A 15,805-nucleotide genomic window follows, 5' to 3' on the forward strand; every position below is an offset into this window, starting at 1 on the left:
CTCAAGAAAATATTCTAATTGCTTCTTCGGCTCACTCAACTCTAAACCAAAATTTCGACAAGGAACCATTGACATCGGACTCGTACCTGGTACCAAATCTATAGCAAATTCAACCCCGCACTCTAGTCGAAAGTCATTGGTGTCTTCAAGAAACACTTATGCAAAATCATAAACAATCGGAAGATCACCAACTACTCAATTGCCTTTGGCTTTTAACAAGTCTAACATCACCAACATTTGCACACTATCCCTTAAAGACTCTCTTACTTGCTTAGCCGATACAAGCAACTCATCACTAACATCAAACTCTGGAAATGACACAGACTTTTTGAAACAGTTAACATGAACTTCGAATCTTCATCTTAAACAAACTCAAAAAAACATTATTTTACCGAACAACATGCACTCTTGCAATCGGCGACACACTGAACCAATCCTCCACACCTGAAACATCTTAGAGAAGCAGAAACTTCTCCCCTACATGTTTCAAACCCCCTGCAAAATAGTGGTTAGAAAAACAAATGAGTACCAATAATGTTTCACACATATGTTGCTTACAAAGAAACAAACAACATTACAGCAACCTGTCCGGACGGACTGACCTGCTCTGGTACCACTTTGTAACACCCTAAATCCAGAAACTTATATATTAAGCTTTACACAACAATCTAAGTTATCACCTCCAACACAACCTTTAATAAATCAAACATTTAACAAACACGCAACAAAAAATATTAACGCCATACAACACCTGTCATCGCACGCTCACCTTCACTTAGAGTATCATTGCGGCAATTTCGATTTATTTCAAATAAAAAATCATTGCAACTTAGACTTTTAGTCTTAATTTCCAAATCATAATTAATTGTGTTCAAAGTAAAGAGTTATCATATTCAACTCTTGAATAAATCCAACATAAACTGAATAACCAATTAAACTCCAATAAACATAACAAGCAAACAAACATTCCCAACCCCGATGTTACAGGATCAGAGCAAGACTTCTAAACAACAATGAAGCTAAATGAAGTAACTCTAGGAGATAACTTCCACTTACAGCAGAAAGCTATACTCCTGAGTATCTGCAAGATGTCCATGGTAGACAATATTAAAGCAAGGGGGTGAGAAACAACAAACCAATATAAATAGTGTAAATAATACTAAGGTAGAGAATATACATCAAGTACATATCCATCACACAACCATCAACAACATATTCTCACTCCCAATTCATGACAACAATTACATAATCATATCCAATCATCAACATCATGAAAAATCAACAACATATGCAATCATATATGCAAATGTACTCCATAATTGACTCATTATGCATGCAATACCATTCATGAACACTCAGGTTCATCTCGCTCCCGATCCCCACTATAGAATAAGAGCACACCAAATTGTTACCATCACCATAGGTAGCGCTTCACCGATTCCAACCTGAAACTGGATATTTGCTCCCGATTCCCACCATAGGACCAGACACCAAAACTAAACCGAAGTCCGTACACCATGATGCATGACTCTCAATAACATGCATTATCGGAAAAAGTTTCACCAAAAGGATCCTCATACACATCTCACCATTTATGCATCACATCATTCATCATACACAATAATCAATATTATGACATCTATAAATAGAACATCCACAAAATATTAGCATCTCAAAAATGCAAATTCATATGCATTTATTCATGTTAATTCACCAGAACAATAATTCATCATTGGATAAACACAACGGTTCGCTAACCGATCATACAAGTCATCGTAAACATTGCTACCGTAGGCGCAAGATTATAACTCAATTAATTCACCAAGCACCACTATGTTCTTTTATTATTCTTTTATTTTCTATTTATTATTATTTATTGTTTGGTATAAACTATTAACTAATTAATTGATTATTTGTTTAATTGATTAGCTAATTAGATATTAATTATTTTAATTACTCTTTTAAATTGTTAAATGGATTATTTAATGGTTACCTTGATTTCACTGCATTGTGATCTCGAATTTAAAATTCAATTTAACTTTCGAAAATTGTTCGAATGCATAAATTATGTCGACCGGTTTCTTATAGAGTGATTCTTACATGAATCCCCTATAAGTTAGCATAGAGCCAAATTTAGTTGCTTTCGATTTTGGTTGGCTTCCGGTCCCGTGGCTTACTCTTAGGCCTTCTTACAATGAGATCCTTGTGTTTACATTCGCCTGTTTGTAGTTTTTATGTTTATCGTTTTATCTTATTTCTCATTTGACAAAATATACCCTCATCCCTTGTTTGTAATTTATATTCATTTTCTTGCTTTTATTTCCTTTAGATAGATCGATAATCAAAAACCAAAAAGAATAAAATCAACCATTTTCAAAAAGAACAAAAATAAACACTCGATCCAACGTCAAGCATTTTTCTCAAGTCAAACCATCAACTATTTCCACTATCTCAACTTCTCAAACGCTTCACCATTCAAATCATTTTCAAACTCTCTTATAATTTCGAACCTTTTTTTTGTAAATACAAAACAAACCTCGATCAACATCGAATGCATTTTCTCAAATAAACTTTCAAAACACTTGTAAATATTCAAACTATTTTCATAACAAAATTCGAAGAAAAAGACTACTTGGGTGAAAGGTCAAGTCATAGTACCGAATATTAGACCCACGTAGTAATTATTTGCAAGTCATGAATATTCGTCTTGCGACCCAAAAAGATATCCAACCAATCAATCTCTTTTTCTCGCCAAACCTTTTCACAAATGAAAGGTATTTTGTCTTAATACGATGCAAACACAATGCTTCGTCCACACATGTGTGAGTTGGGATAAGTGACGTTTTCACGTGAATGTTGATATCTAAAAATCCATTCAATGCGATGCAAACGTCTGCTCCTTACTTGTTTTAGGTAGCAAGCAATGTTTTTCCATTGATTGAGACAAAATAGCTTTCGCTAAAATCGACCAATAAACAAACATTTTTCTATCCAAAACTACGTAAGCCTTGAGTTCTCCATCGCACCCGGAGATACATAGGAGCTTGATTCAAAATCTCGTGAGGCACCCTAATAAAAGATAATAATAAACCTTTTAGTCTCATTACTTTCCTGTTTAAACTCGTGAAGCCTAACAATTCTATGCTAACATTAACATGTACAACTAACAAAACGGTTCCTTGTTAAGTATAACGAACGTGAGGGGTGCTAATACCTTCCCCTTGCGTAATCGATTTTCAAACCCTAATTTGGTTGTGACGACCATAATCATTGTCGTTCTTTTAAAGGTTTATCAACATTTTCCCTTTCACTCTTTGGAAATAAATAAAGTTCGGTGGCGACTCTGTTAAGTCCATCCCGTGAGCGTGCGATTGCATTGCGCTTCTCTCATTTCTCTTTCCCAAGATTGTGAATATGTTGACTTAACAACTTTCTATATAATCTCTTTCAACTTCTTTCAAAGAAATCTCTTCCTAAAATTATTGTACAAATGGCGTATGTAAAACCTCTATTCCGCACCCGGTAAAAGCTCATCCATAGTTGGCAAGAGACCATAACAAATAAATACAAGAGATTCATGACCACAAATTCAAAACATTATAGTCATGCACAAAATAAATACAAAAGATTAATTATCACAAATTCAATATCTTATGTTGGTCTGATATGAAGGTATATGTACAACATTGGATTCTACCTCCAAGATCCTCAATCAATAGTTCTAGAAACCATGCCCACATGTCCTTTGTTTCATCTTCAACAATTGCAAAGGTTATTGGCATCATTTGGTCTTTCGATCCCTTCCTATGGCTGCCAATATTTGTCCTCCACATAGGCCCTTCAAAAAATAACCATCAAGCCCAATTATAGGTCTACATGATTTGAAACTCTCTTTGCAAGTTGCATAACAAATGTAGATCCTTTGGAAGCGAGGCCTATTGTCACTTGCATTGTCTGGAACAAGTTGGACAATAATCTTGACAATTTAACCATAATCTGTTTTAAGGATATCATATGCATAGTCATAAATTCTTGTATACTGTTATAGAAAGGAGCAATCAACCAATCCTCTTGCTGCACACCTATCCCTAACAACCTTAGTCTTGCTTACACCAATATTCCATTTCCTTTGGGTTTTTTCCTTGATGTCCCTGATTTTCATATTTGGATTATCTTTCAAAGAGTTTTGAATTCTTTTACTTAACCACTTTGTAGTCACAAGCTTCACATTATATGATATACTATAGTTATGCTTATCCACCAATTTCCTCAATTGCCAAGAATATTCATATGGTAACTTGCCACAATATGCATTCCAATCGCACCTTTATTTACATATCACTCTTACCCTTTGTTTATCATTTTTAGAGAACCTCAAATCCCTTCCTGGCTGGACTGCATATGAAGTAACTAGCTCCTTAAAATCACTCTTATGTACCTTACATAAATCAAATCTCTTGGACACCTTTATCATCATTCAGAGTAAACAAACCAGTTGTTGGGTCCTTGTATATTACTATTCCAGATTCCTCATATCCTAGTTCTTTAACAATGCCTAACACCTCAAAATAACTCCACTTATCAGCATCATACTTCACCTTAGCAACTGAACCTCCATAACTTGACTCATCATCACCTTCGGAAAAAATCATGGTGTATAACTACATGCACATATTCATCCATAATATACCTAAAAATTACAACATTTTGAATCAGGAACACAAAACCCTAAATCCATGACAAACCCTAAAATGCAAACCCAAATGAACCCTAAAATAGAATTGGGCGAAGATTAAAAAGAAGAAAAATAACATTACCAGTATTCTCTTCAGAGATCCCTTTTCTTCGTGCTTTCTTCGTTCTTTCTTCATTTTTCAATTGTTCACTTCCTTCGTCAAAGAATGTGTTTGTCGTTCTACAGAGTGAGGTTTGAGAGAACTTTAGAAAAATATGACAGATATGAGAAATATGGGTATACCCTTTTTATGTATTACACTGTTAGGTCATCATAAACTAATATACGTGTGTGGCACATTTGCATCTCAATTAACTTTGAATAACGTTTTGGATGGTAAGGATAAATGTAAACTGCTTTGAATAATCTAGGGATAAAAATGATCCTTTTTAAAATTAAGGGACCAAAATGAACCCTGCACAAAACAAAAGGGACGAAAAAAGGTTTTAAGCTAAAAAAATAATAAACCACTAAACTTAAATTTCTTGATAGAGTAAATAAATATCACTTTTTTTAAGAGTTTAAGAGTAAAGAGAATATGAAATCTAAAAATAAGTAAATCAAAATTTATTTAATTTTTTAAATTAATGGTGCAAGGTCCTTTTTATGAGTGGATTCAGAAAGCAAATAATATAGGAATGTTGGAGAAAACGATCAAGATGAGAAGGTTGGGAAGAGCGACTAAAACCCTAAAAATTGAGACAAACATTTGAGAAGATAATTTCTTATGGCACCCTAGATGTTTCTAATGCACCATATGAATTTTCACAAATTTCCCGTGATTCCGGAGATACATCTCCGAACGCACTCCAGCACACACTCAACAAAGGTCATTCTGAGTTTTTGGTTTACTTTATTTTGGAGATGCATCTCCAGAATGATTCTGCAGTTATATCTCCAGAGAGACACATCAGTATCAGAATCAACATAAAAGTAATTTTACAAAATGAAATTGACATTCATAACATAAAATAAGCATTACAATGATGATTTCAACATAAACTACAATATTACATTTCAAAATCCCAGTGGACGCTTGCACATCTTCAGAATATCTTCGACCAATCTTTGTAGCGTTACTTCTAACTCGAGCATAATTTTTGTTTCGAAACGTAAATATGTGTTTCACATAACCCTAACATCCGTTTGCGTCTTGAAGATTAACGTGAGCAATGCAGAGGAAAAAGAAGAATTTTTACCTAAAATTCTATCTTTGTTCGCTCCCTATGATGTGATGAACCAAAAGGATGGAGATTTAGAGTGAAAAAGTGGATTGAGAATGAAGGGTTTTTCGGGTGAAAGATTTGGTTGAAAATCAACTATGTTAACAATGGATGTGTGATCATGCAACTGGTTCTTTTATCAGATATTTCCGGAGATGCATCTCCGAAAATATCTGACATGCAAAGGTGATGTAAATTTCAAAATGCCGCCCATGATTCCGGAGATACATCTCCAGAATATCTATTGAACTGTTACATAATTAAGGTCTTTCTTAAAATATTTCGGAGATGCATCTCCATAATAAAAATTAGTCAACATATAGGGTACCTCTCAGAATGACCTTACTTGAGTGTGTAATAGGTGTGTCCGAAAATGTATTTTCGAAAATAAAGAACATTTGTAAAAATTTACGTAATACAGTAAAAAGATCTAGAGTGTTTTAAGAAATTCTCTTTTGAGAATATGAACTCTAAAAGTTTAAAGAAGAAAAAATGGAGGAAGGATCCATACTTGACTATGATACCATATGAAAATGATTGAATTTAAGATGATTCATTTAAAAACATGGAACAAAATCATAATGCACAACAAGAGAGAGGTTTAGAATATGATACTAAAAGTCCTCTTATTTTATTGAAATTCAATCTCTTAATTAATACAATTTGAGAGAAAGGACTTTCTTAAATATTAAGAAGGTACTTATCTAAATTGGTTTCTAAAAGGATTCATATTTAACTATAGATAATGTTAATTTATGTCCTAGAAGCACATGTTAAGAATTAATTATAGAAATATTTTATTGAAATTTGTATATTGTTTTTATCAAAAATTTATAATTATTGTTTTTATTATTTTTTTCGATATAAATTTTTTATTTATAAATTATTTAACCTATATTCTTGAGACACAAATTAACATTATCATTTAACTATTTTATAGATTAAAAAAATTATATAAATAAACGAGATTAAGATTTTCATTGATATACTTTATTATGTATATTCTCTATTTTAAGAGATTAATTGTTATGTACTCTCAGTGTAAAAAAATTTACACTGTCAATGCATCACAATCATCCGTTTGTATTACTTTTTAAATGATTAAAACAAAAGACATTTTAAATAAATCAATGATTGTGATTAACTGACAGTGTAAAAAATCTTTACACTGAGTATATCAATTAAATTCCTATTTTAAAATAACTTTTCCTTTAATTAATAAATTTTAGATTAAAGTTACTCTATTTTATCTGATTTACGAAATTAATATCTATTTTTAATTTAAATAGTTTTGATTATCCTATTTTATATTTAAACAGTTTTAATCCACCTTTTTTATTTTTGTATTTAAAATTAATGATGTTTTATTTTTTAAATAACAAATTATTTATTAACATCATAAATAATGGTATATATCTATTATTGAATGTTATAGATGAACATGTAAACTAAAACACGAGAAAAAAGATGAGAGGATAACCAAAACTGTTTGAATTTAAAATAAGTGTCCAAAACTATTTGAATTTAAACTAAGGGAACAAAACTGTTTGAATTTAAAATAGAGGAGATTAATTTCGTGAACCAGAAAAAATACGGGAGATTAAAATTTATTTTAAAATGATTTAATTTTTAACATAATAATTATTTTTTCATTTATATATTCTAATTATTACAATATAAACTATTCTAAAAAACACACAAATAATTAATAAAATATATATTTTTTCTTTTTTTTACTTATTACATTTCTTAATAAATATATAAAAAATTTAAAAGGCCTTCATTTTAAAATAGAAAATATTCATATATTTATTTTTATAATCAATTTAAAGTGATAATAATTATAAAAAAATATTAATATTATTAAAAAATCAGATCATTTAATTTAGGACAAAAGAATAGTATTGTAATAGACAGACAGCTCTAACAAACACTAGCTTTAAACAGAAACAAACAAGCAAGTAATAATTTATTTCATACATTGCCACTTAAAAAATCACCTTGAAAACTATTTTCTTTAGAGTAAATTAAAATTAAAGCGAAAAAAAAAATTAGCATTACTTTAGACATGCGAACATAGTGAAGCTATACACATAATCTATATGTTTGGATGGGTATGCATTAGATAAGGTTTTTTCACATCCTAACGTCACATTAACGTGATATAACACAGAAGTAACAAAATTGTAGAGTTGTCTAAACTGTTGTGTCTAAATTGTTTATTTTTATTTTTTGCTTTAACATAAATATAAATAAAAATAGAATAAGAAAGATAATCAAAATTTAACATATTTATTAACATAAAAAATACACATTTAAACAATTACAAAGCATGCACAAAAGGAACAATACATTGTGAATAAAGTATCTGGATGAAGTAACTCTAACTTCTTCCTGGTACATTTGATGGAAACACTTTCTGGATAAAATCCAGAAAGCGGCGCGAGTAGAATGTAGGATCCACGGCGGAGATAGATAATGAATCAAACTGAATAGATTTATATGCATGTTCAATCTTCTTAGTCATGTTGTAATCTTGCAGTATATCGATGATACCCAAGTAAAGTACAACATCATAAGCTTCATGGAACATTTGCGTATCCTCTTTTCCTGGAATTTGTTCTGCCCTTGCTGGCATGTTCACACCTAGCTGGATTTGAAGTCTGCATAACGAGGGGTGCACTTAAGAACAGTTTTTCCTTAATCAATATGATCATCCCAAGTGAAATGGTTAAAATTCTTACCTTGCAGTACCGGGTAGAAGTAGATCCACCTCCTCATCACCAGCAGCTGATGCTCGCAATCGGCTACCTCTAATGTGTGACCCGACAACAACACTACCGTCGTCTGCTCCCCGGGGAACCAGAACAAGACCTTGTGGATAGTTATATACTTCATCCTCTAGAGGGTCTGTAGTTGATTACCAAAATTTTGACAATTAATGAGTTCCATGAAATAGTGTTAGAAGAAAATGCAAGAATATAAATAATTGCTGAAACTTGAAAAATAATGATAGACCAAATTATAGATAAACATTTTCTAGATTGGATCTGATACCCACCTTCCTCTGCAAGCCTTGCCAAACCATCTAAACTTGTACTATGGTTGTAGGACGCGGGAGGACGCAGCTGCTGAGGAGCTCGATAATGAACACCTAGAAGAAGGCTATAATCCATTATGTGCTGTTCCTCTAAGAACATGCTGTCAGTCTCAATCTGCCTGCAAAAGAGAACGAGTAAGAGAATTGAGCGTTGCAGGACCATACATCTTGAAACTTTCTAAAGACTCGTCAGGAAAACGTTTGAAGTTCAAACAAACACTAATGGACCATTAGTAATGTTGAACGAGAGTAATTTGTCTTCCTCTTCTTTATGATCCTAGGAATAAAATCTTTTCTTATAACATCAAAAACAAAAATTGAAACACTAGACTAAAGAAAATATTTTGTAAATGCCACTTACTTTAATAAAGACTCCCGCCAAGACGGTTCCAAATAAAAGCAGTAGTTCAAATCCAAATCTTTAAGAGTGGTATTCTCATCAATTTCTATCTTGTCGGAAGAACGTCCAAGAGACGAACCTTTTAAATCGAATCTCCTATGGATCCTCAGTTCTGTGCAGAACATATTTCCCATTACAACAAAGCGAAACTGCAAGATAGAAAGTCATATATAAATGTTGGCCTCCAAATTAAAGAAAATATAATTTAAGCAGTTTGGCATGAAAGATGCAAGTCATGATAGGTTCAAATATTTGTCGTAGTACATTTTCTTTATAAATTTTTTCATTTTTTATATCTTTCTGATTTGTAAGAATTAAGGTGCAATTCACATTAGTGATTGATAAACAAGCTTACCTTTTGACCACTTGAAGGTATGATCCTGTGGAGACCAAAAAATTTGGTAATGAGTGTATTCTCATATGACTTCACATGATGATGATAATCTGGAAGCATTCTTAGAAGAACCTACATTACAGATTACAGTCACTACATTTTCTATTTCACATCGAAAAAATGAAAAGTAGACAAGAACATGTGAATACTAAAGTATCATTACTAAACATATGCACCAACACCACAAGCTGATTCAACATATATGAGCTAAAAGCTCAATTTTCTATTAAGCTTTTGGATTGAAAAAGTAGTTTTTATCAGAGAGAAAAGAGATATAGAAAATGGGAAACATAAAATATCATTCAAGTTAATGAGGCAGGCAATATCACACTGCCAACTTTTCTATCTGTGAAGACCTCTCAACATACATGTGTATGTACCTACATATCTATGTGCATATGAAAAACTGCATTTCAGTTAACAAGGCAGACACATAAGTTATGTAAAAATGATTGAAATTTTCAATTTAAGGTTATGCTTAATATATGTATGTAGTTTATGTAGCACTTGATGACATTCTGAGCACAATGATGTCGTCAGCCCTTTTTGCAAGTATGTCGTTGATAACCATGGACACCTGTGGAATTATGCATTTCACTGCTTCCGACACGCTTTGGTGTGTGAAACCCATACGACACGTCTCTGTCAACTCACACAAGTGTCTCAAGAAACTTGTTTTCCTTTGCATCGACATGCCTTAGATGCTCCTTGGGCACTTTTCAGACACATCTATGGGGGTTAAAGATATTACATCATTTTTTACTTTTCACTAGTAGATGGATGAGCGAAGGTGAAAGACTATAATATCTTGTTTAAGAATTTGTTTTATATAGATTAATTCTTAATTTGGATATTTTATAAATAATGTTCATGCTTTATTTAGTTAGAATAAATAAATAATTGGTGTCAGGGTCCTATATGTTTTACATAAGCGGCAATGACTTGTGTGGTGTCTATATCAAAGTCCGTGCTTCACAGCTTCACACATAATCATGAAGAAAACACCTAGGTATAGTGAAATATGAAAGAGAACCAGTTGAAAACAATTCTCCAAGGAAGTTTATATATCTATATCTGCAACAAGAGTTGATAAACAAGATCCACATGAAATTAACACACCTTCACTTCTGATCTTCTCAGTGTCTTGATCATGAAACGATCATCCTGAGACAGGAAAAAGACGCTACCACTTTTCCCTGGAGAAGATAGTTCTCTTAAAGCATCATTTCCACAAATAGACATCATATAGTCTGCAGCATCAATCTTGAACAATTCTCTCAAATTTCTGCAACAGGTCACAAGGTCATAATATATAAGAAGCATACGAAAGGTGAAAGAAATAAAGAAATAAAGAAAGATAGCAAAACAGAGGCCGCAATAGTGTTTCCTTACCATGTGTACAAACACAATTGTAAAAAATGATTTTTTTTTGCAATATTATGAAGTTCACATCAACATCATACGCTAGAGGTATTTGAGTAGTTGAAGCAAGGATTCAACATGAAATCGACATGGCTTAATAAACAATTACACAATTACGAATCAGTTTTGAATAATTATTTCATGCTTGTATTCACCTTAAGTTATCAGTAGGCATTGTACTTTGAAATGAATATTCAAAATCAGATGTACAAATTTAGTGTGGACATCTGTTTTTCCTTTTACTAATATCGAAAAACATAGGAAAATTATACAAACAATATGGTAGATTAAAATTCAGTACAGTTACTTTAAGAGGAAAGAACTATATTCGGATGAAAATAGAACTAGTAATACTAATATAGCTTGATGCTGTCAACCAATCCATAAGAGTGGCAAGGAGTTGATGAAACAGTGGTCACATAAAAAAATAATATGCCTAAAAAAGTTTCAACTAACCTGAACACCATAGGGCAGTAATCTTTCCATTTAAAATCATCTGACTGATGAGGAGGTGTCAATTGAGAACCTTCTTTAGGAAAATTCATCCAAAAGCTTGCTTTGGCACCAAAATCTGATGCCCGAACTTCTCGTCTTTGTATTGGGGTAATCTTTCCCACAGTATACCTAGCCATTTGAAGCCGGTTTTTAAGTTACAAAAAACCATGCAAAAGAAAATATTGATATTCCCGTATTTTATTCTGATGATTAATTACCCACTTGAATTGTTAATGGTTAATTGCTTCAAAACTGTTATTTTTAATTTGAGCTGCCTTGTTTGTGATTTTTCCCATTTTCAATAACCACATTTCTTTTTTGTGGATAAAAAACAAAGACATGGGTAACCCATATGCTTTTTTCTTGAAACCCATGAGTGACAATTTAGTGATTTCAAAGAAATATATAGCTTAAAGGACAATAATCTGAAAATTGAAAACCCAAAATCTCGATCTCTTTTAGAGACATCACATTACATCCCTTCTATTCTTTACCATTGGTAATAGGGAAGAATTCAAAAGTATTTTCGTGAACATAAAAAGGAGATGACCGATAATGTGATCAGTGAAAAGATGTGTTCGACCCTATTCTCATGAAAAGTATGACTTAATGACCTCCTTCCAACATGGTTTCATCTTGAAAATTTTATGTCCATTAAAATAAATTGAAAAAATAAACTTGAAGGAAGCAAAATCATGTAGATGTAGCAATGTTATAAATGAAAACAACTAAAATAGCTTAACTGTACAAAATGTCAAGATAGCGTCTTTTACCTTATCCCAAGCTGCAAACTAAGCATCAGATCGTAACTCCTGTGACCTTTAATAATTTGTTCCCCTGGTCTTTTGATTTCTTTAGCAATCTTTTTTTTAAGCTGCTTTGCTCGTCTAGTTAGTGATGAAAAACTATTATTTAAAACTACCTCACTTATTAAAACCCCTTGCATATACTCACGTTCCAAAATTGGGATCTTTTCATTAACCTCTTTATTTCCATTTTGGAAGACTGAATCTGTTGAAGCTAATTGTGAATCATGGCCAATCACTTTCTCAATAGCTACCTCTAGACTCCACCGCCTTTCAAGAGAAACATTTTTGCTGCGAGATTGGTCCAGATTTAATAGGTTTCTTGTGGGAAGCTTATCAGATGAAACACCACTTGATCTCTGGCTCTCACCGGCTTTGCCGTCCCCCATATCAACTGAAGCAGTATGATGAATATGCACCTGGTTCTGTTTTCTCAAATCGGGTAATAGCCCTCTTTTCCTTAATGCATTGAGGTATACTTCTTGTGCAGATGGAAGACAGCTTCCTTTTGGATAAAAGGTTCCTTTGCCATCTTTTAAACCCCGTGTCCAGGTCCCGACATAGCAGCCCCCATCACTCCAAGTATATGCCCCAAGACCATGCATCATGCCATTTAACCAGCTTCCTTCAAATGAGTCTCCACTTACCCAAGTAAGAGTTCCTTTTCCCGACATTGTCCCACCTTTCATATTTCCCAAATATACATTTCCATTAGCCCAGGTATACTTGCCTGGCCCCTCTGGAGTTCCTTGGATCCAAGAGCCTTCAAATATATCTCCATTTGGATAAACTTGATAACCCAGGCCATGTTTAAGATTGAATCGCCATCGACCTTTGTAGGTCAGATTTTCCGGACCAATGTATGTTCCAGTACCATGGATATACCCACCAGAGAATTCACCTTCATACAATACACCAGAAGGCCATTGTATTTTCCCAAATCCATTTCTCATCCCCAATCTCCACTCACCGTCATATGCACAACCATCCAACCACACATACTTACCCTGACCCTCTGGAACGTTGCCAAGAAGGGAGCCGGAATAAGACTCACCATTAAGAAGAGAGATTTCCCCAACTCTAAAACCAACAATTTCAGTAGACTGAACAGCTTCACAGTTTGTCAATATAGATATATGGTCTATGTTAGAAAAGACATCAAGAGATTGTGTTCGATCCAAACTATCAGCTGTAGCCACAGAGACAGACATGCATAATGATCAAAAGGAATTTTCCTTACAGAATTAACTACCCCGAATTCTCAACCGCTACAAGACAATAACGGTTGCAGATAGGAAATCTTACCAAGAGATTGACCTTCGAAACTCTTCGTCCTTCTGGCTACAAAAGAGAAGTCAAAAAAATGAAACAAATCAGAAACCTACCGCTACACAAGCCTTAAGATATCCACAATCACGCCGTAGAAATGAAAAAATAAACAAAGATGTTCGAGAAACCAAGTTTGCTTCATAGCATAGAGAAAGAAACAAATTTAAATTTAAAGATCTTTAACAATTGCTAAATATGGTAAACTACCACAACTACAAGAAATTGAAATTTCAATAGAAATCACCAAAGTGATTAAAATAATAAGAACCAAAAAAAGAAAAACAATAAAATCATACACAAAATGGAAGAACAGAAGCTTGACTAGACTTCCATACAGCCAAAAAAGTCTTTATATTGAACAACTTGCAATATTTATTTCAATTAAGAAAAATCACTTTCCTTAATAAAAAAATCACAAACAGTATAAAAAAAAACAGAGTAGTCGGTTGATAAATCTTTAAAAAATACAGAAACTATCAACCAAGGCAAAAATAATTGCGAAATTAAACTATTTCCGTCAGGATTGAAACAAACAAAACATCCACATTATTGCACACAGTGTAACAATAATTGCTATTCCTATTTCAACTAATCAGTTTCTCAAAAATTCCATACACATTACCTTTCAATTTTCAAATCACACAAAAAGGTAAGAAACTACAGAAAAATTCATCTAAGATACAACTTCGGTGCGTTGATTCTGTTATGAAGAAAACCTTCGATTACAAACTTTTAACCTAAAATCAAACACGCAACGAACAAATTGGATATACTAACAAAATCTCAATTATCATGATGGTAACCGATTGCACATTATTCAAGATGAGAATATGAATATGAACAATTTAGTTACAAAGAGCGATGAGAGAGAAAGAGGAGAGTACCTTGAAAGTGAAAGAACGAGATAGTAGAGTCAAGTCAAGTGCATAGGTGATAAATAGTAAATCAAACTCTGAACACTCTGTGCTTTGCTGGCTGAAGCTTATTTTCAACTTTTCAAAATTTGGCTACTCGTTTTCCGATGAGATTCGTTTTGTTTTGGACTGTAATACTAACAGTGTGGTGATGGGATCTTAAACTCTTAAAATCTGAAACTTGTTCTTTGTCTTTTATTTTGCCCAACCATTGAAGATGATGATTGTGAGATGATCTTTATTCCGATTTCAAGCAACTGTTTTTTTCTATGAATTAATTATTGTGTTTTGGAAAACAAGATATTGTTATTAATATTTGCCCCCGGAAATAAAATACAAAAATGGACTATGAATTGATACGGGGATCTACTGTGGAGTGGGCCTGTCAAATAGATCGTACGTGATAGATTAATAAAAGAAAAAGTAAATTTTATTCTACCTAAATTATGAGGATATATTTGGTAAAAATAATTCATAGCGGATAAATTATTTTTAGTTCCTTCAGTTATTTTTTAAATGTGATTTTTGGATTTTTTACACTTTCAAGAAAATTAATTACTATTATTATTTTTTAAATAATAATTTTCTTTTTATCTATAATATTCTTAATTATTTATTACATTCATTTTATTATAATAATTATTTAAGGTTGATTTTAACAAAAATACAATTAATATTACATTAAATTTTGTAAATGACAATTAAAAAGGAATAATTTTTTTTTTCAAGAAAATAAGACATAAAAAGAAATGGAGGAAGTAATTGATTATTGATTATAAACTAAACTAATTTATCGATCCTCATTCTTACACTCATTGTATTTTTATTAAGTATAATTGACATTTATTGCGAGACTCCGATAAAATTGATAGGGTCACACATACATTATATTACTATGAATTATTCTCACTATCTTTCGACGAAGATGCTCAAGTAAAGTTTCAAGAAAAATTATCGCATAAGGTTTTTATCGGAGGAGGAGAATCC

The 15,805-nt window shown here is 32.4% G+C and overlaps 1 protein-coding gene across 5 annotated transcripts; it reads right to left on the bottom strand.

Annotated features, from left to right (window-relative positions):
* Nucleotides 1-8,231: 8,231 nt before the first annotated feature.
* Nucleotides 8,232-15,132, bottom strand: LOC127091093 (phosphatidylinositol 4-phosphate 5-kinase 9). 5 transcript variants are annotated; one of them, XM_051029635.1, is made up of 9 exons: nt 14,789-15,132; nt 12,543-13,912; nt 11,731-11,898; nt 10,972-11,137; nt 9,814-9,924; nt 9,420-9,607; nt 9,020-9,177; nt 8,703-8,868; nt 8,232-8,621 (listed from the first exon to the last, which is right to left on the bottom strand). In XM_051029635.1, exons 2-9 carry the CDS (start codon nt 13,784-13,786, stop codon nt 8,342-8,344), a joined length of 2,481 nt encoding a protein of 826 aa, XP_050885592.1. In that variant the 5' UTR covers nt 13,787-13,912; nt 14,789-15,132; the 3' UTR covers nt 8,232-8,341. The 5 variants fall into 5 exon arrangements, with proteins under 5 accessions (XP_050885592.1, XP_050885589.1, XP_050885591.1 ...); XM_051029632.1 differs by having other exon boundaries at nt 12,543-13,916; XM_051029634.1 differs by lacking the exon at nt 14,789-15,132 and adding an exon at nt 14,527-14,720 and having other exon boundaries at nt 12,543-13,916.
* Between the last annotated feature and the right edge of the window lie 673 nt (nt 15,133-15,805).

This window comes from Lathyrus oleraceus, chromosome 6 (genome assembly GCF_024323335.1).
Source record: "Lathyrus oleraceus cultivar Zhongwan6 chromosome 6, CAAS_Psat_ZW6_1.0, whole genome shotgun sequence".
Taxonomy (NCBI): domain Eukaryota; kingdom Viridiplantae; phylum Streptophyta; class Magnoliopsida; order Fabales; family Fabaceae; genus Lathyrus; species Lathyrus oleraceus.